We start from the raw sequence: 24,155 nt of genomic DNA, 5'->3' as shown, positions 1-24,155 counted from the left end.
GCTTCAGTATTGCTAAGAAAACCACGCATGATGTCGGCTTCGTCAAAGTAGAATAACTACTGTGACACGGTAAAAGGTTATATATATATATATATATATATATATATATATATATATATATAACCTTTTACCGTGTCACAGTAGTTATTCTACTTTGACGAGCCGACATCATAGTGTGTGTATGCATATATGAAAGTTATAGGAAACTAGAACACCACATTGAGGTACATTTTGACACCAGCATAATAAAAGGTATTTAACTGATTTACACTGACCATACGAGTGTGTATCAAAAGCTTGTAAATATTATCATGCGGGGGACAAACAAAGCTCTCTTATTGTCGCCAATCAGATTTGAATGCATAACATTATTCAGCTCTTGAAGACAATAATGGGATCGCACATAGCATATGCCAAAATTTGTACTTTAATAATAACACAGATCACACAAAATTTGTCCTAAAGGAGTGCACAAAAGTAAATCCAGGCAATAATCATTGACCCACTGCTTAAATATATCTCCAAGCTAGCTGACCACTTACAGATCTTTGCTACGGAGCTCAAAACTGATAAATGACTGACTGTTTGATGCGAGGAAAAGCTTCCACCATTTTAGCGAGATCAGATCTAATACTACAAAATTACTCAAGGTGTTAGTACCAACCCAGCAATATCTTTACTGCAATGAGCCATCAAAAATACCTTCTAAGTGCCCTGGCAAGAAAAATAAACTTTTGTACTGTAATGAGTGAGGCAAGATTCTACAATTGAAGAGATCACTCCACTTCCCATCTCAAGCATTTTTTGGATCCACCTGTAGCGTTAGACAAGAGAACCATTCACTATTGAATTTTCAGGTCCTTCAAGCCATGTAGTTTTCCATTTAAGAAATGAGAATCTACTATTTTGGCATCTTGGCAAGCTGCAATTCCATTTTCTGGCGGACTATGTGTGTTATTACTGATTGTACACATGACAGCAGAGCTACTGCAGCCTCCAAAATATGTTGAATATGGAAAGTATTCTGCGCACCGTGCTCTCCATCCTGTAGTTGCACAAAAGTATCAGGAGAAATGATAATTTAGATTTTAACAAAGCTTATTTACCCAGACAAGTACAAATGCATAAAATACTTATTTGACTACTGAAATATCCATGTACACTTACTAGAAGCAGAACCGTGATCCTTGAACACATCTTCAAGCAATTTGTGGACTGCAATACAGTCTTCAAGCTTCCATATGTTGACAGGACCAAGTGCATCATTTCTGTTTAAAAGTCCAGAATCATTAAAAGATGAATATGATTGTCTACTAGTTAAGATCGTTCTTACCCCATTGCTAGTGTGTTTTTCGAATCTTCAATTAACATAATTGCATCAAGCTTCTTATCTGGCTCAAGAACATATAGCATTTCAGCAGCTGCTGCTCTATGCATTAAGGAATCTGAAAATTCAGAGAGATTATATTTACAACCTCAGTGTCATCCAAAAGATAACTTGGTAGGAAACAATTTAAAAACCTTTATGCTTCTCGAGGAAAGATTTATTAGTTTCAATTATTGACTTCCCGCTCAACTGACTGCAAGAAACGAGAATCATAAACCTATTACCCACTTCAAAAAAAATGTGAATTTGTTTAAGTAAAACAGGCATCAACAGCAACCTTATATGTGGTCGTTCTGCTACTAATACATTCCAAACAAGTTTCTCTGAGTCTATCGTTGGAGAAGTCAAGCTGCTAACTTTGTGAAAGAACTTTATCTGTGAAATGGTACAATGAATTAGTCTACCAAAACAGAAATAATTGTGACAGTTTATCCAGGCCAAATTATATTCTACAATCTTTAGATTACAAGAAGTAAAAATACAAGAAATGCTGAAGAAATAGATTGAACAAACAGTAGCATTTTTCAGTTCCTTTCCTTGTGAAATCTGTGGATGACTTTTAGAAACAAAGCTTTGTTGCATACCTCAGGACCACAACTTTGTTTGTGGTGCTATAATGTAATCGGTAGTGGACAAGTAAATTTACTCTTTGATGTTTACATTCTAAATCAATCAATATAAAAGTTTAGGCAATTGTATTCTCACTGCACAAAATACACTGTCAAGGAAAAATACTCATCCTTCTGAGAAAATGCAACATCTGTCTTTGAAGGTCAAAATACAAATTCAGATGTCAAATTTTAAGCTCATACTATTTATCTAAGTTCTTATAGCTCAAGGTTCATGAAAAGCTAGAGAGCAATGGACTAGTACCCTAGTCTTACAATCAAAAGTTTCTTTTGGATACGGTTATTTTTTGTTCCATAATCTTGTAGTTGCTCTATTAGTCACTTATGCATCAGAATATGCACCTGCAAGTTATTTAAGCACCATGAAAAATATGACTTCCACACATTTTTTGACTAGTAATCACAATTGGAATTAATTGAAGTTTCCACAGACACCTTAATTTTTCTTTTCCACAGATACTTAAACCAGTTTACAGTGTAAAAGAGAAAAGTGCAAATATTAAATAAAACCTTATGTGAGTCACACTATCTCCAAGGTTTCTGGATGATTAATTAATGAACAACATTAATATTCTAATTTATTTTATAAGCATGACTTATCTCCACTTTAAGCCTAATAGTTTTGCATAATCCAACTTCCACGTCCATCCAACTTAAACATCAATAAAGTCCAATTTTGACTCTTCTAATTGACACTCTTCTGTTTCAATTATCATCCAAAGTAAATTTTCAAAACTTTCATTCCTGGCATTTGACAAAACTAGTGATATATGCTAGGACCTGGACAAGTTCAGGCATGATTGAAACTGGACATGGACCTGCTTCAAGCAATGGGTCGGAGGATCAGATTCGAAACATTTTACTATTGGGTTCTGGTGTAAGAGATCAGTTCCAAATCAGCCGCAGTGGAGCAAAGGTCCAATATATGCTAAATTATTAAAAAGTAAAAAACTAGCTAATAGAATAAACAAATTCAAATGAAAGCTTGGCCAAGTCAATCACACAAATTACCTAATTTACAAAACTGGAAGGTCAGAATTCATACCCAAATCTTCAAGCAAGAACAAAATAAGCAAAGAAATACCAAGGACATCACTGGAATTCTACAGAAAAAATTTAATAAATTTATAGAAGTATCAGAATATATAGATTAAAAACACTTCATTTTGTAATATTCTAGGATCCTAGTCCAGGTCTAATAAATTCAAAGAGGCTTTAACTCATACCCATAACTAACATAGGGGCCATAAGTCTGGATTGGCTTTAGGCAACCGGGTCCTACAATCCGAAGAAAACCAAATCACTAAGTACTTGCATTCAATGATCTGCAACTATACTGAATAGCCAAAATCCATCATCTGGTAAGTGATAACCACAACCAAGCTTCTCAGTTATTCTCCCTTAAGTTCAAGTAATTTCTCCAATAAAATAGTACCATAATTCTTGCAATGCAAAGTTTAAACCCACAATTCTTGCAATGCAAAATTTAAACCCACAATCCCAATGATCTTGTTTTGTCCATATTTAAACTTCCTTTTCTCCTTCACTCAGGCCCCCTCTAATATTCAAGGTATGGAGCCTTGAGATATTAGAGGTATGATGACTGCTGATCATCGCAAACAAAGAGGTGTAATGACTTGGATAATGTGCATGCAATCAAAGGTTTTCGACCATAACCATGATTAAAATCCATAAAAATTTTGCACATATTCACATATATAAACTTTGAATGTCATATATCCACAGATGTAGATGAATCACATATCAGTGCAGCTAATTTAGATATGCTGTCTTTCATCAAAATAAGTCAAACTTCCAAGAAGCAAAAGCTACACCAAGCAAGTTTACAAGTTGGTAACACGTACCAAACACCGATGACAATCTGGATCGTTCTCATTCAATTTAAGTAGATGCTTAACAGCCTGATGATTTTAAAAAAACTTGAAGTCAGAACAATTATAATTATCAAGGTTAAAGAACAATATTTACAGAGTACACATCATATGACACAAAGTTCAAATTAAGGTACATAAGATTTTAAATTAGTTGCATACACTGCATGAATAGGGAGCAAAGCAAATTGAACTTGATCAAGCTCAATCAGGAAATTATGGTATGTCTTACTTGTTTTGAGTTCTAGCCACAATATCCTAGCATCCTAGTCAGAAATACAAAATTGAAGCAAGCCAATAGAAGTTAGATGCCCCAGGTTTTGCTCCTCCAATCTTATCACATAGAAATCATGTAAAACTATAATTTACTACTAAAAATACTCGGCAAATTGAATTACCTAACATGATCAGATTAATTAGTTGCTGGTACAGTAAGAATCGATTGATATTTACCAGTCCAAGAAAGAACCTGCACCAGACCATGTGGTCCAGTACTGGTGTTTAGTTTTTTAATACTTTTTCAGCTGATACTAGATGATACAGGTCAGTATATGTCCGATACACTGATACCACAGATTACCAAAACCAGTTTTGAACCGAGATATAAAATAATTTATAAATGTTATTGCCCCAGCTTTAAGAACAGTAACACACATCTGACATGATCCAAGTATAGAAAATGCTCCCAAAAAAAAAGCATACATAAGATGAATGACAGTAACATGAATGAGTCTATCCTTCAAGAAAAAACAAATTATAAGGAAGCTTTAGCCAGACGTTCTTTAACCAATAAAGAGGTGAGCACTTAGCTCAACCTTCCATTTCATAGCCAGATCAACAAGTGAGCACTTAATTGCTTTCTAGTTTCAAAATCTAGACATTGAGTTATAGGCCCTAGTTTCAAAAAATTTGGCCAATGTTTCACTTTCAGGATGGCACATATGAAAGTTCAGGCTAGAACACAACTTGAATAGACCAGTGTTGTTAAAAGACGCTGGGGTGCTCGGGCAAGGCAAGGCCCGAGCGCTTCGCATAGTATCCAGGCATTACGCTTCACTGTAAATGTGAAGAATCGAACCAGATTGTCAACTATGGTTCGATTGAACAGTATCTTGGTTCAATCTAACCAGATTGTAAACAAATAGTATCTTGGTTCAATCATCGGTAACTCCTCTTCTCACCGAAACTAGTTTTGAATAGTTTAAAACTGATATTAGTCCCTATTTAGAACTGTTAACCCTATTTAGAACTGTTAATTTCTATTTAGAACTAATATCAATTTAGCACTGTTAATCAATATTAGAAATGTTATTAGTCCCTATTTAGCACTGTTAATTTCTATTTAAAACTACTATTAGGGTTTCAGGAAAAATGACAAGTGTCCAAAGTAATATTAAAATCAATTTCATGTCATATTTTTATTTTTATAATCATATTTATCAATCATATTATATATTTTTTATATTTAATATTCTAGAGCACCTCGCTTCGGTCGGGAGGGCTCCTAACACCTCAAACATTTTGCAACCTTGGTACCTAGCACTTTTAAAAACACTAGAATAGAATCAGGATTGGGATACTTTACTGGAGTTGTATCGGCTGACTATAACATAGACTTCTGCTTACCAATAAGTAAAGTCACTTTATTTTGTACAGAAAACATAATAAACTATTGCTTCACAATTACAGAGAACATCCCTAGCATTGGCGCACAGAATCCTAGACAACTCAACAATCCATGTTCCTTTCCAAAAAAAATTGGATTTGTATTTCCTGGCATGATTAGCTAGCCAGTCTGCAGCTCTGTTACTTTCTCTATAGACATGACAAACATTAAAAACATCATACATCATAAAATCCTAAATATCACTCATTGCATTAAGGATCTTCCATGGAGATTATGCCCAATTGTTCAAGCTGCATCGGCCTCAACATGCATAAATTGCACAACCTCCTTAAGTGTAAATGCTCCAGGCCTACTTTGAGTTCAATAGGTGCATTTAGGAAATTTGATCTATCCTGGATACACCTACACCCAGCCGAGATACAATCAACAGTCATATCTCATATTAAAAACTAGCTCCTCCCATATTGTGTCAGTCCAAGCTTCATGTTTAGCTTAAACCATTCTACGACAGGTTTTTTCCACCTTACATTGAGATGAAATATCTCATGTATTCCTTCAGATTTTTGTGGATTCAACATAGCTAAGAGCATAATTAACAGCCTTCTAGAAGATATTTCAAGGCTTAAGTTCATGAAGAGAATCACTGCTAGATTTCCAAAGAAGCCACAGAACGTTGGCTGTTAAAGCTCTTAGGAGCATACCATTCAACATGTTCCTATCATTTCCTTCTTGAGCCATAGACCATCCAGCCAACCTGACATAACCTAAATTGCACAGAAAAATATTGCAAATAAAGCCTCCAACCTGTCATATTATTATCTTTTGTGGCCAAGGTATATAACATAATTGCATGTCATAGTTCCTATTAGGCTTTTGTTGTTGTCAAGTTTTAAAAATTAGGCAGATTGACCTAGGCTCAGGTTCAAGCTAATAACATCAGTTTCAGTTTCAAGCTATTGTATTTATGCCCACACCAAAGATCAAAAAGAATAGCTCATGACAGGCTCTGACTTGAGGAAGCCTGAGTTCACACTGATCTTCTACTTAATGCTAAGACCAGATCAGCATTTGGTGAAATCCAATGTGGAGATCAAAACATCCTTTCCAGTGCACCTGGACAGACACCTGCAACAGACCCTTTCTTCCAAAGAAACAAGATGTGTAGAAACTTTATTGGCTGTAGGTGGCTCCTCAAATCAAAATTGGTCTTCTGTTTTCTTAGATAATATCAGGATCATAATTCATCCATGACACATGCTTCTTCCTTTTTCTTTGAACTAAAAAAATAATTGAAACATCAATACTTGATTATTACCTTCAATATCCCCCACTACCTCATATGTTTTTTCTCATCCATTATGCTCAGTTATATCCAACCTTTTATATTTATACCAAGGATGAAGGATACTAAAAGTTACTATTTCATTGGATGTAAAAAGTAGAAACATTATTAATGACAAGTTGAACAAACCCTGCTAACAAAACCATGCTCCCAGCTTGGTAATGAATAGAAGTATAAATATCAAGGTACACAATTTCATACCGTACCGGAGTTTCGACGTTCGCTCGGTACGGTACAATACTATATATCGAGCGGTATACGGCTCGGTGTGTGTGTGTGTGTGTGTGTGTGTATATATATATATATAATTTTAATAAATGTATATTTATATATAAAAGATTATATATATTTATATATATATATATATTTTATCGAAGGCGACGTCGCATCACCTCAGCGACGTTGTCGAGGCGACGCGATATCACCTCGTTTATATATATATATATATCGTTCCGTCCGATAATGGGTAGTCCGTGTACTGGTCAGCTGACGGATTGGTACATACCGCCCGTACTGGACGGTATTATTTGAAATCGCATACCTTGATAAATATCACATATAAAGTACATAATGCACAAGAACCATGCTTCTTTATTGTGGTTTCAAGCAAGATAACATTTTGATTTTTTGAGTAATAAATAAGAATGTGAAGTGAGGTTACCTGAAATGCTAACAAAATCTTCCGTTTTCTCATGTTCACTTCAAAAGAAAGAATATGTGTTTCCAATGAATTAGCTGAGTTACTCTGAAGCAACTTTAGATATTTCGTGGCTTCCAATAATGGATCCTCAACCTGCATAAAAAGAGCATATTGACTGGGTTATTTAAGCATACCATACCAATGCAGAAGATCTCTAGACTACACAAATCAGTGAAATCACTTTCTTTGAATTAACATAAAGGAAGCCAGATAGCTCTTGCATTGCATAACCAAAAGATTTGAGAGCTGAAATGAACATTGAAAGTTTAGAAGGAACCTGCAATAACTTTTTCCCATGAGGATCTAGATCAACTGGTCTGGAATTTTGTCGCTTGCCAGATTTAGATGTGCCAGAAGTTGTATCCTCCTCATTTCTTTCTTCAGCTTCCTGCAGAATATCAAAGAGAAATTTGGAGGAAAACATCCCAACAGAAGAGCATCTACAAGTGTAAAAAATTCTAGCTAAATTACTTTCTTGGCACGAGCTTCTGCCTTTTTCTGTTTTTGTCTCATTTTCTTTCTCTGTGAAGGAGGCAACTGTGACATCTCATCACCTTCCTCCGTTGCCAACTTTGATGGAAAATCATGCAACTTTATATAGCATCTACAGTTAAAAGGTCACATTCAATTGGTTAATTTTCCAAGCAAAATAAACTTTACTGTGCATAAATGTTTGTCAAATTAAGTCCAGTAAATAATCTTTCCATATTCACAGATAACTGGCTGGGGTGAGTAGATCTGTCATGAAGTGCTCCTCCATATGCCCATTTCTCAAAGGAAGACTATGTTCCTTCACCATCATTTCATTTATGATCAAAGAATATTAGTACACACCTCAACACCCACCACCCAAGGTCTTAAACAGCAGTACTGGCATCCAAACCAGAATCTCATCAGACCAGTGTGTATCAGTCAGTATTGTATGCCTTGGTATACTAAAGAAAAACAAAAATTTCTTACTGTGTCAATATATATCAGCAGAGTCAGTACACCAGTATGAGACCAGAACAGTATGGTACAATTGTCATACTATATGGTATTTGAAATCTTGGTAGAAGGCACAACGATCAATGAAGAATGAGAACGGTTAGGGCAATTGAAGAAAGAAGGGAAGAATAATGGTAAACCACATGATTGTAGCAAATATGAAGTGTTTGATATTGACAATTGGGAAAGCTTATTGGAAACGTAAAAAATGATTATACAGTCGAATGCAGTGAGAACACTGTCATGCAGAAGCAACAAATCAACTTAAGCCAAAACCTTGTGCGATGCAGAAATAGAAGCAAATCAATATCTGCTATCAATGTTAAAATGAGACTGACCATTGAACAAGTTTTGAAACAGGAAAAAGGAGTTCTAATGCCTTGTGGTTCTAAATACTGTTATGCTATTTTTGGTTATTTAATCCTTCTTCAGCAATCTTTTGCCAATCAAGATCCTAAAAAAATGCTACCTTTATGGTACACAAATAACAGATAAATTATCCATTCCATCCTCAAACTTATTCAATCAGTTTAATGCTAATCAGGTATATGATAAGGAATCTTTTATGGTCAATGGTCACATCATATGCATAATTCTAAGTTTTGATTGTAACTAATTTTATGCAAAGTAAAAGAATAACAAGGGTAACATCTGAACAAGTTGAAACTATTGACAGAAGGATGCACTCAAGAACTCAATAAAATAGACATCGAATCAAGGAAAGACGGCAACTCCACCTTATAGCTCCAACTGCAGCTTTATGGAAATACTCATGTGAATGCAACTGGTTTTGAAATTTCAGCATTGATACATAAGCCCGTAGAGTCATTTTACGCAAACAATAAGAATGGAAGTCAAATTGGTCCTCAGTCATGTCTGAATAATGCTTCTCAACGGCTAAGTAGTTTTTGAGTGCACGTCCTAGATCCCCTTGACGGAAGTAACTTTCACCAGAAGCAAGTTCGTACCTTCCACAACACGTACATGCCAGAAAGAGTGCATAAAGAGGAAAGACAAATGAGATTTTTCAATCAAATAGTCGATCATGATGGAGGAAACTCAAGCATACATACCACATGCACTGCATGTCATGAAGATTATTGTGCTGATCGCCATCCTTAGTAAACAAAACAGCTGTTTTCTCTGCTAATCCAACCTTCGTCAATCAATGAATAAAAAATATTAATTCCACAGACTCGAACAAGAATATCATATAATGCCTAGGTCAGAAAGTTGGATACCTGGTCAGCTTGAAGCATACGCATAACACACTCACTATTCAAGTAACGATCCGCAAGATCCATAGACCTAGCTTCATCTGCCAAGGCAGCTGCAGCAGGCAAATCACCAGCATTTTCTAGTATCCTGCCCTGTGATCAAGATGGGATAAATGTGATGAATGAGCAAATGATCATCTAATTGTTGCAAGATATAAAGGCATAAATTTTTTCTATTTACTAAAGAGGCTAATTTAGAACTAACAGTAAGAATAATTGTCAATCTGGAAGGTGTATATGGAAAGAGATACAATATGCTTAAAAATTAATTATATCATAGAGCCTCAGACAAAAAATAGATCTAATGTGGGAAAAAATTACTACTCCAACCCACAAGATGGAATCTGAGATCCAAAGGTGAGTAATAACTCAGACTCTTAATCCTGCTTCTAACAGGTCTCTAATTACTATAAGACATAGACACTGCATTAACACTTCAAATATCTAAATCAAATCCCCTTCCCGATAAAGCCTGTCAATTCTCATGTTGTAGCTTTGAAGAAAGCTCACTCACACCAAAACCCTGCATCCCAATAATTCTTATCTGACACAGTCCTGTTTTTACGACCAATATATACAGCTTAACCACCTTCATGCAAGTTTGTCACTTCTTTCAAATATCTTCCCCAAAAATTTTCACATCCCTCACTTCACCATCGGAGAGATTTCCTGTTAAGATCACATTTTGGATTCTTCTTACCAAATCAGTTTTGAAAATCTCTAAGATCAACCAGTCAAAAAGAAGACATCCTCATAAAAAGTTAAAAACAACTTCCCAAAACTTGGAATTAAAAAGTTCTGAGCCAAGTTTTGCTGCTACCTCAGTTTTGATTTGGAATTCTAAGACAAAGTATTAAATCTTACAACCTTTTGATACAGAGAAGAGTAAGTGTACTTTGATGGACTTTACTTCTTACACATACTTTTAAGTTTTCACAAAAAGGCATATTTTACATGTTGTATACATCTTGCCAAATAAAGCACCTGCTGCTGAAATGTCCCTGATCTTTTTAAAATCTTTCATGACAATATGGTAAAATCAATATCTTCTTATACAAATATATTTGCCAGTACTTAACTGTAGTTGTTCTTAAATGCAACCTATTAATTCTAATCTTTATTTCCCATCACTTAACATTATAAAAGATAATACTATATGTAATACCCCGATTTAATCTCACATACAAAGTGGGAAAAGGCTCAAATAGATGTATAACTCTACTATAATTGACAAGGCTTAAACATTTTTTACTAATAGTTCAGGTTATCCCATCAGGTTGGGTCATGACATTATAAATGTCATTTGGATGCCTCAGCTAAAAGACGTAACCAGGTAAACCTAATCTTTGAGAGAGAGTTTCCCTAGATACCTTTAACTACATGAGATCGTATATAAAGCTTGATACCAAAACAACCTAATCTTTGAGAGAGAGTTTACCTAGATACCTTTAATTACATGAGATTGTATATAAAGCTTGATACCAAAACAACCCTTGATTTCAACAACTGTTGAGGTCTAAATAGTTTACCATAACTCTTTCTCCAAAGAAAAAAAAAATTCACCCCCCTTCCTTAGCAACACAAAGTATCCCAAAACAAGCAAGACACTGAAATATGGAAGAGACACACCAACTTAAGTAAAAAACTCCAACAAATAAACACTATTTTGTGTCTTTGAAAATTGGAATAAATATAGTAAACCATAATTTGCATATGACAGTTTCATCACTGCTAAGTCAGATATGTCCACATTTGCTAATGTTGATTTATGACACAAACCTTAATGGAGTACAAATCAATGACAGTTGGAGTGTGTTCAATAGCTTCATCAATTTTGGCTAGAGCAAGAGAATAATGGCCTCGTCGATCATAATGCTGCATCACAACAGAAATAAAAGTCTTGACATATGTAATACAAATTCAGAATGGCATAAATCTAATTTCATAAGAGACAACAAAACAAACCTGGGAAACCAGAAACAAAGTCCACATGATTGTTGAAGGAGGCTCTCTTTTGGAACTGAAATTTGAAAAGAAAAATTATGACCACAGTCACAAATGCCATTTCTAAGAAACACATCTAAATTATGCATTTTAAATGGAATCTTAGCAATAATTTTCAAAGGCATAGGCTGTTGTTTGAAAGAAATACATCATGACATGCTTATTCTTTGCTAAATATTTAAGATTAGAACAGTATCGGAGCCAATACAATACAGGTTAGAGATCATTAGAAGACATAAGAAATTAACTGAAGGTAGTGCTCAATTTATGTATTTGTATATGAATTTATGAAGCATTCTAGGAAAGCTCCTTCCTATCTGATGCAAAATAATTCTATTAAGAGATTGCCTAACAATGTCTAAAAAAATGCAACATTTCCTGGTTTTAGTATTTACATCAGAGTTTCTCCAAAAGAGAGAATAACTGTCAAATGACAAGGATAAAATGATGTCAGAACCACACAGTCTTGCATATACTCACTGCCAATCCAGCTGAAGTTCTTGCCTAAAGATTCTTTTTAAACCTGAGTTGTTATAAAATGATCAACATTTTTCGTCAAATCATGTATCTTGTTTCATGTAATAAGGAGTCTCTAGAGCAAGGATTGAAATACCATACCGTACCGGAGTTTCGACGTTCGTTCGGTTTGGTATGATACTATATACCGAGCAGTATATGGTATATATATGTATATATAAATATATGTATATGTATATACATATATACATATATACATACATATATATTTATACATATATACATATATACATATATATATTTATACATATTTATACATATTTTTTTTATAAAAGGCGACCTCGCATCGCCTCGACGACATCACCTTTTCCTTCTCCCACGTGGGGCGACGTCACCGAGGCGACGCGATGTCGCCTTGTGTGTGTGTGTGTGTTTATATATATATATATATATATATATATATATATATATATATATATATATATATATATATATATATTTATTTATTTATTTATTTATATATATATTTATTTATTTATTTATATATGATTATATATATTTATATATAAATATTCTTATAAAAGGTGACATGATGTCACCTTTTATAAAAATATTTATATATATTAATATATATATATATATATATTCTGTTCCGTCCGATAACGAGCGGTTCGTGTATAGATCAGCTGACGGACCGGTACGTACCGCCCGTGCCGGATGGTATTATTCGAAATTGAATACCTTGCTCTAGAGGATATTCATCAGCCAGAATTTAAGTTTAGGTTGGCATGGTGAATCTTATGCCAAACTGTCCAAATTATGCTGTATGGCTATTTCATAACATAGCTATTCAATAACTAATCTGAAGATAATTATTGTCATGCAAGAATTGAAATCTTGATTGGTTCAGCATGGTTTGACCATTATATATGGTCAACAGTATGACCAGTACATGGACCAATCCAAATCAATTAAACAGAAATCCACAGTGATCATCATGAGAGAAAAGTCTGGTTTCAAAATTACCTTCCTGGAAAGCATCCTGTTGATTTAATTGAGTGTTCTAGATGAAGAAATAATTGTTCAAGAATGGCTGCCTGCAAAATGAATCCAACTGCTCAATGATTTTATCAAATTTTGATTTGAAGAGTAATTTGGGAAGAAATCGCATAGGTCTTTCATTAAGGATTCTGCAAACCTTTCCATTTTGTTCATACAAGGGGCTAAGATCAGAGAACAATGAAGGAACACCCTGAATGTGTGACAAGTTATGTTAGCTTTGATTGGCCACTACACCCAATTCGAAGAGTATAGTAAACTGAGAAAAAAATAAAAATAAGAAACAGCGTGACCCACTACAGAAGGGTCATAATTGTATAATATAAAAAGCTTAACAATTAATGTGGTAAAATAATTTTGTCTAACCTTAGTTAATAAAGGCCTGACATAGTTGTCTGCTGCTTCCCGAAATTTGACACCCTCTAGAAAATCAAGTGGTATTCGCTGAGCAAAAAAAAGAACCCAGTAAGTGATACAGTAATTGCAAATAGAACATTGCAGGGATGATAGAGCATATTAATAATACAAATAAAATAAAAATTCTGCTAAAGATTAAGAAGCTCGAGTAGCTGCTCGAGCAAACATTCTAAAAGGCATGACAGTGCTATTGTAATCAAGAAGAAAACAGAAGAGTTTTCTTTTGCAGAGACTTCCTGAATTCTAGTTGCCTCAAAAGAAATGATAATAACATTCTAACAGGCATGAACCAAAAATGAAAGACAGAGATGATTCATTCCAACCAAATAATTTATAGCATTTAGAAAGAGTAACTAAAAATATAAACCAGAATCATTGTCCAATTACAAGAAAAGATTATTTTACCTTAATAGCAGAAGACCAACTGTATTGCTCCCTAAGTGACTTATACAAAGCATCTAATCTTTCAATTTCATCAGATGTATATTCACCTTTTTCAGAATATAGTCCAAGACATTTTTGCAGGCCAATAAAGTACCTGTTTAATGAAAAGTAACAGTAATTAATACAGTTTGAAGCCTATAAAATAGGTCCATGGCTTGGATAGAAAAGAATGAGATAAAAGATAACCAAAAAGCCAAATGGCATTTAAGAATACGCCACATACTCAGTATATGGAAAAGCAAAAAAGCATTTGGCACTAGATGGCTAAAAAGAGAGTTTCAATCCCATGGTTAGTCTTACTGGTCCGTACCAATGTATCGATCAGTTGTTGGTACGGTATATACCGAGTTATACCAAGCTATACCGACACATGGTGCATGAGACATATCAATGTACCGATCATACCAATCTCCTATTGGACCGGTACATACCGCCTATATCGAGCTGTATGGCGAACCTTGAGTTTGACCACTAAATGCTCTAGTAGAATAGAAGATAATATTTTTATAGATTAATGGCTAAAAAGAATCCATGTAGGCAATCCCAAACAGTTCGTAGATGATCATTACCATTAATTGAATATATAAGGAAAATAGGAAACTATCTCAACCCCAAAAGAATAATATATGCCTATCAAGATTCTTATGATAAATAAAAGGAATTAAGACCCTCCATCAATACCAAAGCAAATTTCTAAGCAATGAAGTGAGACCAAGTATCTGCTGCAGTATCAGCACCTGAGGGTTCACCACCAAATGCATAAACATATTTGACTGGAAAAGTAAGAGACTTAAAAATCTACTGGCAGAATAAAGCATGTCACACAAATTAAAAAAAACAGAAGAAGAAAATTCAAATATCGTCCCTTTGATAATTAAAAGATTCATATACCGTGCCACTTACCTGTAATTGTCAGAATTCATAAAGAGCAGGGACCTATATATTTTCTCCCCTTCTTGGAAGCAACCAAGTTTCAACACAATGGATGCCATTTGTTCCTTGAAGGCTAACTTATCCACCTGATGAGAAAATATGCATGCAAGCAAGGAATATGTTGTAACAAGTCAAAAAGATGATCTAATGCATAAAAAGATATCTGATATTAACTGTTGAGGACCTTCGTGTAGACAATACTGACCTTTCCATCGATACTTTGTATCAAAGTTCTGAATACCGTACCGTATCGATATACCGATCAGCTGTCGATATGGTATGTACCGAGCTATACTAAGGTATCAATACATGATACACTAAGGTGTACCGATATACTGCCCATATCAGTCCTTTATCGGACCGGTATGTACCGTCCGTACCAAGTGGTATGGTACGGTATTGCAAACCATGATTTGTATAACTAGAATAACAGATAGTGAACTACATAGCATCAACTACAGTGAGAACTTACAATTTTAGCCTCCTTCCTGTGCATTTCCTCCAGTGCTCTGTCATGCAACCCGCATTCCTCTAACAATGAAATCTGTAAAAGTCGTAAGAATATAACCTTCCCCATAACCACCAACAAAGCCTATATTCTAAAGTAATAACAAACAATTTATGAACAATAACAGAAAAAAGCTGGATGAAGGCAATGTAAATTGCTTCGTCAGTTAATTAATTACTGGTTGGATTAAGCCTTATGTCTATCAAGAAAACAAGGCCGAAGAAAAGATACTATTGGTGTTGTTACATGATAATGAATGCATTGTCATGGAGACATATAGGCATCAAGGTGCCCTCGGAGGTTAGTTTTAGCAATACAACCTTCAAATAAACTACATGATCCATGGAGCAGCACTCTGCTTCCCTAGCTATCAAAATAAAATATACTCTTCACATACTTCAAATTTTTCCACGAAAACTCTTGCAGATGTTAGTGGCCACAATTTATACTAATCAAGAAAATTGACCCATGAAACAAAGAAAGCAAAAGAAGAAATCCTGGAACAGCATTTATCATTATGAATGGAAGCCATATCTTAAGAAAATCACTTAAGATAACAACTTATAATTAAAAAAGGAAGTCATACTTTAAGAAAATTACCTAAATTATCAACTTTCAACTTGCAAAATGAAACATAAAAAATTAAAGCCTTGTCCAAACAAACTGTAGTGAGCTACATAAATTCCCAAGTGCATTTATTTCTAAATGGCTGTTTCCTTAACTAGTATACTCAAGCCTTTCATTTTCTCATTTAAGCCTTCAGATGAAGATAGAATGAAACATTTTAAGCAGAAGCTTAGCATTATATTCAACGTCCAGCATCATGAAGCAAGAAACCAGATTACTTCTCAAGAAATTTTGAAAAGCTTGATTAAAATTTCCAGACTAAAATTAAAGGGTTACATTTACAAGGTAATGGAGTTAAAATAAGGTAATAGTTACAACAGCTGTGTGGCTATTCAGAATTTATCATCATACATTTTATCAACAGATAATGATGAACATCACATTGTCCACAGATCGTATCATATGCCAAATTCATCAACAGAGGGAAAAAAAAGAAGAATTCGCTGCCAGAACTCAGCAGAAATCAGATGAAAGATTTAAAAGAAAACTAGAATAAAAAGCAGATCATAACATAAGTTATGAGAAGGATAAGGCCTGCCAACTCTAAAAAAGCCTCCCGATAATTACATAACAAAGGTTTTTCATTACCAGTGTAACATTATCAATCCTACTTGCATTAATATCTTACAAAAACCTTCCTTTTCTAACATGACTGAACTCTCTTTTCAAAAGTCCCTACAATTTAAGGAGATACCATCTTCATTTCTCAACACCCTAATTATCAACAGGGATTGTGCATATACTTCTTAGACAATATCTCACTCCTAGACACAATTCTAGACCAGACTAGGGCAAGAATAGTAGCAAAATTTTGCAAATTGATTACAAAATATAGCAAGATTTTCTTTTTTTAACATTTTTTATGTGGACAAGTATCAAAACTGCAAATCCTTCCAACGTAAAAGAATTTCCTAGCACGACTCTTCATGCAGAGTAACCGGCAAGTCTACCAGCCTAGTTATAAAGTCCTGATCAAGAAAGCTACTACAAAGAATGCAAAAGAAAGAAATTACTGCACAAGATCTAATTAACAAAATGAAAAAACATGATACATATATCTCTTTAAGTTACATTATCTAAACATTGCTACCTTATACAAAAGCATTTCACCATGTTCATAACGCTCATTCTCTGGGGGATAATCATCTTCAAGTGTCCCTTCATAAGCTTCTAGAATATCAACAGCCTTTAAAGCACTGACACGCACAGAAATCAATGGTAAGTAACAAAAAGTTATATAATGTTCATTGGATATTAGAGAATCATTGGATATTAAAATTACTAATATCAACATCCAAGAATACTCCATCTTACCACAATGCACAGCAAAAATATGGGGTCATAAACTGTGATATCTATCATAAGCAGAGAAAATATTGAAAAATTAATACCCTTAGCACTTGTGACTTATCAAAGAAAAGAATAGTCTAATAGTACATGCAAGCAAAGCAATTGTCCAAGAACCCCAATGCTACTTAACTGATAGGAAGTTTGTGAGTTCACTGTGACCAAAGATGATGGCAAAACATTGCTACTATTGTGGTGCTAATTAATGATCTGATGTTTTGGAGAGAAAACACCTAAAACAATTTATCCACATTTACTCATGAAGCACTCATGAGTAGAAACAAGGTTGGCATGGTTAAACTGAAGTAGCTTCAATTAGATTAGCTTCCAACCTAGAACTACATGCCTAACAGGCAATTTTGCACCGACGGAACTCACAAGATGAATCACAACATAAACTGTAACAGAAACATATAAATTTAGCGTTTGTGTTAGGACTACTACTAATGAGCAATTCAAACAAACTTCCACCATGTCAACTGTGTTGCCTATGACAGTCAAAACATTCAAATCAATGTGGTGAGTGGATAAAGGCACGATGGACAGACCTCCAAATATATGTGTAAATCCACAATTATGATTTTATGAGCACATGTCAAAGAATATGGGGAGCATCAATGGCATAATGCAGAATGTACTGCAGCACTTTACTCAATCCAGCACTGACATGAAACAACGCCACTCCATGCTGTTGATGTCCACCAAAAATGGCATTTTGAAGTCCCAAAAATCAAGACTTCAAAAATTGTGTTGGAATCAAATACTAATTTCAAAGATTCTAGAGCCTGCTTGGTGATAGAATCTCAAGAAAATAAAAAAGTCGAGAATTTGAACTTTAATTGACCAACCTGAGGTCCTCAAACTAAAAGTGACCTCATCTAGAAGATTTTATTTTTCAATGTCAACAGCCTGATGGATGGATCAGCACTAGCTTCTAAATTTCGCCTGCACAAAGGATCTGGACCAGGGCAAGTCAAAGGCTGACCAGCTCTCTTATACTCAGATCTTCAGCATGACACTATATTGTGCACAACCATAGAGTTTGAATGGCCTGTCCAGTCATCTCAGATTCACCTATGGATTAAGAGAATGTGTAACAAAAATCACAAGAAGGACGTTGTTTGGAACATTTATGTGGTCTCAGGGAAGTGTCAATAGAAATAAATAAGGATTAATAACTTATGTACCAATAGCAACACAATCAAAGTAACTACACAAAAATATCACGAATTTATAGAAGAAGGCAGGAAAAAGCACAGCTCTATGCTGGGATAAAATCCTGGAGATCTGGGCATGTTTCTCTTTCAATCAGATGTTTGTTGGTTCTTTCTGCCCCTCTGCACAGTAATGCTTCAATAGAACTATTATCTGATTCCATCACATGGAATGAATATTAGGGCATTTATATTCTCCATATAGAAATGATAACTCAACCATCTACCACTTAACAGAATTAATGTGCTATGCATTTACTTAACCAAAGAGGATTGAACTGTCCCACTATATTCCTAAAAAGAGACAAGGTGTGACCTAATGTAATCTATCATCCACAAAATAAAGGACTTTCAACATGTTGTCAAATCTCATAAACATATTAATGGTAAGAACAACTGGTAGTCATCAGTGAACTATTAGAATGAGTTCCCTAAGAAAATGACACATACTTGGAATTCAAGTGATGCGCAACAGCAAAGCCAATCCAGTTCATGCGGTGGTTTGGCTTAAGTGACAAAAGTTGTTGTCTAGTTTCCACAAACCCAGTCAAATCCCGCATTTGTACCTGCAAAAAGAATGTACCTATAGTAAATCAAATTTGATTTGTACTTAATATAATAATTATGACATAACTAGCATGTAAATAAAAAACCAAGATTTGATGTACCGAAGTGTACTGCTCGGTACGGGCATTACATACCGGTCCAATAGAAGACTAGTATGGGCGGTACATTGGTACATTCTAATATACTATATGTCAGTATGCTCGATACAACTCAGTACATATTGTACTGACAGCAGGTCGATACACCGGTACGGACCAATAATGCAAACCATATAAAAAACAAAACAACATTTTAAAAAAATAACCAAAGCTAAACTGAAACCTCAAGAAGCCTAACATTTTAAGCTGAGATCACATTAATCTAAGAATGCATGTGTAATAAGCTATGAAAAGTGACCACTTAGCTAAGGGACCAAAACCACCCAATAACCAGTATCAAACCAAAAGAAGATGAGCAGTTATGGGCAACAGACACCCATGAAGTTAATAGAGGTAATGAACATTTCTTAAACTAAAGCTTCTGGACAATAGTTGGTAAAAACCAAAAATCAAAGTTGTAAATATAAACAAATGCATACATACTAAATTTGCGACCAGAAGATATTTCTGTATAGGCCACAAAAGAAAATATATATGATGCATTTACAGCAACCAGGTTGGACTACATGTAATGCTCAAACCTTGGTGTAACTTTGACTAGGCCATCAAACAACTCTTCTTGATTAAATTTATGCCATAAATTATCTGTGCAAAATTTAGCATCCTATATCTTAGATTTTAAATAAGGAAATGTTTTCATCTTGAAAAATTAGCAATAGTTATGACTGAGAACAAAATGCAGGGGTTGTGAAATGAGAATGTCAGTAAGTTAATGAGTCGGTTTAGATTAGCAGTATGAGGAATGGTAAAACAAAGACCTAAGAATAACCATCTTAAGATATGCCTAAGATATAAGTTCACAAACGGAATTATAAGTTCTAGACATGCCTAAGATAGCAATTATCATCACCATAAAATTCACAAACGGAATAACCATCTTCAGCAGTACAAAGAAAAAGATAACTTTAATATCATCAAATTAAAATATGTAGGAGATGAGATAAAAATTTGTAAAGAGATAACAAGAAACTCACACGATCTAATAGTAAGATCAAGAGCTAACCACTTTTATACACACCTGTAACAGTGATAGATCCCGCAAGATCTCAATGTTGTCAGGATCAATCTTCAAAGCATTTCTGTAGCACTTAATTGCTTCCCTATATTCTCTGTCTGATCGATAGAGTAGACCATAAACATGCCAGCACACATGACTTTTAAGGTCATTCTGCAAACCTTTTTCAGAGTCAGCAAAAGTATATTTTAGATAAAATAAATGGCAACCTTTATCTCTATATGCAGAACACTGGATAACCTTGAGACCACGACGAACAAGCTCATATGCTTCTGATTTCCGGTCCATACAATTCAATGTTAATCCCTTCATGGACAAGGTTTCTAACAGCCGCAAAAAAAAAGGACATCAGCCAACACTTACATTGAAACAAGTTGGTCAGAACACAAAGACGCAAAGCACCAAGAACAAAGAAGTCCACCTCCATGTTCAGGAAATTTCTTCAATATGGCATCTGCAGCCTTTAGTCCCTTTTTATATTGTTTGGTCTCATATGATTTCTGATGAAAAACAGAAAATTGCTTGCTTGAGCTTGAGGATTCATTACCATATGAGGAAGACAAGACCGAACAACAAAAAAGCTGATGAAACAATTTTTTTCCAGAAATTGTTTAAATAATAGATGAAGAATCATAATGGATCAAACATATTTTTACAGTACTTATGTTTCTTACACTAAATATTCAAACATTATATTTAAAAAGTCACAGCAGCTCCAAGCAGTGTTCCTAATTTACATGATAATGAATCTAATAATCTAACAGAACACCCATGCAATAGATAAAAGAAGTTGCATGAGAGTACAGGAGAGTTCCTAGAATATAGAAGACGTAAATTCATCACCTGCACAAGCTTTAAGCTTAGCTGCTAAATCTTTTGATGCGCTAGAAAACCCTATTTCTAGCACTACCAAAAATCTTCATGAAGCAGACATGTAGATGCCCAAAAGGCAGCAATCCATTTTAACAAAATATCACAAACTTTCTTAGATCAGAAGAAATAACAAACTTGTTCTGTGGAATTGCACGCTGACAATATACATTCTAATTGGCATTAAAATCCAGCACTCCTATGCATCATGTTTGCAACTACACAACTATATCTGGTGTTGCCTACGTAAGTGCTAACTCACAAAAATTCTTTGCCAAATACATATTGGTCTGTCTTATACTTGCCAAAAACATTGATGTGGTTAGCCTGGGAAAACTAGTAAGCACCATACTCTCACAATCAATGTCATAAAACTTACAATGCCATAAAACAAACAAAAACAATGACACAACAATATGGACACTGAAATTTCATATTCTCTGTATGTTTGAAACCATTAATGTTCTGTTCAAACATGTTCAGACGTTGACATTTTCCTCAAAGCAAAGCCATGAAAAACACATCTAATAAGGCAGTCAAAATAAAAACCCATTACTGGTAAGATATTATCATTTGCAAGTGGATTCTTTATCAAAAGAAAGATGCTGACCATCGTGCATGATGCATGACGCACATAAACCAGAACTGGATGGTGCTGGAGTTTATGAAGCTCATTCAAGAAAATGTGATTGCAGGTTGAATTTAACAAAACAAGTACAGCAAACATTTGAGCATATGCAGCAGAAACCATATCGACAAAGAACATGCAGCAACCTACTTTTTATCGAACAAAATTGTATAAAATCATGCATCCTTATCCCTCATAATAAGATATCTATATAGGTCTAGTTAGAATATGGTAGCTCATGAGATTGTTAAAAAATAGCGAATAATGTCTCAAACAAATACGCCAACAAAGCCAAGATTACTGAATTTTGCACACATTAATATACAACAGCGGGACCAGTTAACTAACTTTAAGTTTGAAAAGGAAAACCTATTTAGTAACTCGTGCAAATTAATACGAACAACAGGTAAGCGATAACCCTGATCAGACCAGCATTAAAATCAAGATGAACATTGACGACCAAGTAAATGTTAGGGTCTTGATGAGGCAAACTAAGCAAATCATCGGATGAAATGGAACTGCAGATGATCGAGCGAATGGACCATAAGAAGTTGCACTTACCACGATGACCTTGAAGAGATTGGCTTCCTTGGGGGGAAGAGAAGAACCCATCCTTGGTGGAGATCTAAGGAAACCCTAGAAGGGCAAGAAGAGGAGGAGCGGGGCGAGGATAAGGAGGGAAGGATCGAGTCGAAAGGGTTTCTCGTCTTCAATTCTTTTGGTGGTAGGGGTGCGGAGCAGCGGAGAGGAGGTATCTAATGCTGCAACCCTACCCCTGCCTCGCTGCCTTCACAAGCATCAGCTGACCGAATGAACTGAGAGAACCATCGTTTATATGGGGATGGCATCGGGGCCGCACCTTCGCTTTGAGGATCGTGCTCCCATCATCCTACCGTCGACCGATCATGGAGTAGCAGGGTATGCCGATCGGACGGCTACAGCATCTTCCCGGAGTGGGTTGAGGCGGCTACAATCTCGTTGGATGGCCCAGATCAATTTTGTATTTTTTTCAAAGCAACAAAAATTGTAGTGCTTAAAAAAAAGAAAAATGTAGTACTTCAAAATTCTTGTATACCCTTAAGCATAAACTAGATCCAAATCATGATTTCAATGACACCTCAAATTTGATCAGATTTAGGGATCTTGGCAAAAGAGGTAAGTCAGAAACACTCGGGTTGTCCTCTATAAAAAAAACAAAAAACAAGGCCACGTACTCTCCATTCCACAAATAATTAGAATGATTTAAAAATATATTACAATATTATACTTTCTTTTTATTTTTTTATAATTTAAATATGATTAATTACATATTACCTCTTATAGTTATCTATGCTTAATATCCAGATCACTACATTTTAAAAAATTATATTGACATTCTTATATTTATAAAAATAAAATATTTAATTTTATTTTTCCTCACGTTGTCAATTCTATTAATAGAAGATAACGCATGTACTAATAACACTAAAAAAGAGAAAAATATAATTTTGATCCTCACCGTCTAAAGATATTGATTTATAGAAGAGTAACTTATGTGAAAGCTTCGCTATCCTCTCTTTGGCTTCGTCCTCCCCTTCAGCTTCATTATTATTGAATTTCGGATTTTGATGATTAAATCAATTGATGAATTAATGATCTAATCCATATGTTGAGATAAGTGATGTAGGACTAACTACGATCATGATATAGGCAAAATGATTAAAAAAGAATCCAATATTGGGTCGGAGTCAATGATTGGTGATCAGGCATTAGGACGGATGAATTGGGTGATACACCGAAGGATCGAATGATGCAGTGAAAGCTCACCGAAAGTTCATCGGGAGTTCAACGAAAGCTTGCAAGAAGTTCGTCAAAAGCTCGCTGAAAGATCGCTAGGAGTTTATCGAAAGTTCACCGAGAGTTCGGATGAACAATTGATGTATTGTACAACTTAGATTCCTTATATCGTAAATTGTTTTAGCCTTAACTATCGTTGTTAGGACTTTAATTTGAGTTAATTTTAGAAGAAATCCTACTAACTCAATTAGGGGCTAATTGGGCCCTAAA

The 24,155-nt window shown here is 34.7% G+C and overlaps 1 protein-coding gene across 7 annotated transcripts; it reads right to left on the bottom strand.

The window, feature by feature from the left end:
• Positions 1-411: 411 nt before the first annotated feature.
• Positions 412-22,907, bottom strand: LOC103972935 (N-terminal acetyltransferase A complex auxiliary subunit NAA15). 7 transcript variants are annotated; one of them, XR_670811.3, is made up of 28 exons: positions 22,671-22,907; positions 21,033-21,111; positions 20,852-20,934; positions 20,615-20,764; positions 19,322-19,437; positions 17,401-17,506; positions 15,648-15,719; positions 15,146-15,261; positions 14,204-14,336; positions 13,748-13,825; positions 13,521-13,574; positions 13,349-13,419; positions 11,807-11,861; positions 11,621-11,716; positions 9,806-9,934; positions 9,638-9,720; positions 9,302-9,532; positions 8,049-8,181; positions 7,855-7,965; positions 7,539-7,670; positions 3,882-3,938; positions 1,665-1,762; positions 1,522-1,580; positions 1,334-1,445; positions 1,168-1,268; positions 903-1,045; positions 703-814; positions 412-633 (listed from the first exon to the last, which is right to left on the bottom strand). XR_670811.3 is itself a non-coding variant. In XM_009387349.3 (27 exons), exons 1-27 carry the CDS (start codon positions 22,719-22,721, stop codon positions 794-796), a joined length of 2,670 nt encoding a protein of 889 aa, XP_009385624.2. In that variant the 5' UTR covers positions 22,722-22,907; the 3' UTR covers positions 412-793. The 7 variants fall into 7 exon arrangements, 4 of the variants coding, with proteins under 4 accessions (XP_009385624.2, XP_009385623.2, XP_064984163.1 ...); XR_010491693.1 differs by having other exon boundaries at positions 703-1,045; XM_009387349.3 differs by having other exon boundaries at positions 412-814.
• Positions 22,908-24,155: the final 1,248 nt, after the last annotated feature.

Source organism: Musa acuminata, chromosome BXJ1-3, assembly GCF_036884655.1.
Source record: "Musa acuminata AAA Group cultivar baxijiao chromosome BXJ1-3, Cavendish_Baxijiao_AAA, whole genome shotgun sequence".
Lineage (NCBI taxonomy): Eukaryota > Viridiplantae > Streptophyta > Magnoliopsida > Zingiberales > Musaceae > Musa > Musa acuminata.
The sequence above is the reverse complement of the archived record's forward strand: the minus strand, read 5'-3'. Positions and strand labels throughout refer to the sequence as shown.

Bases quoted from the DNA above. Each gene is read 5' to 3' on its own strand.
- LOC103972935 (XM_009387348.3), bottom strand. From the start codon at position 22,721: ATGGGTTCTTCTCTTCCCCCCAAGGAAGCCAATCTCTTCAAGGTCATC. The intron at 19,438-20,614 runs GTGTGTATAAAA...TTCTTTTTGCAG, and splicing joins GGGATCTATCACTGTTACAG to GTACAAATGCGGGATTTGAC. The intron at 9,721-9,805 runs GTATCCAACTTT...TGATTGACGAAG, and splicing joins GTATGCTTCAAGCTGACCAG to GTTGGATTAGCAGAGAAAAC.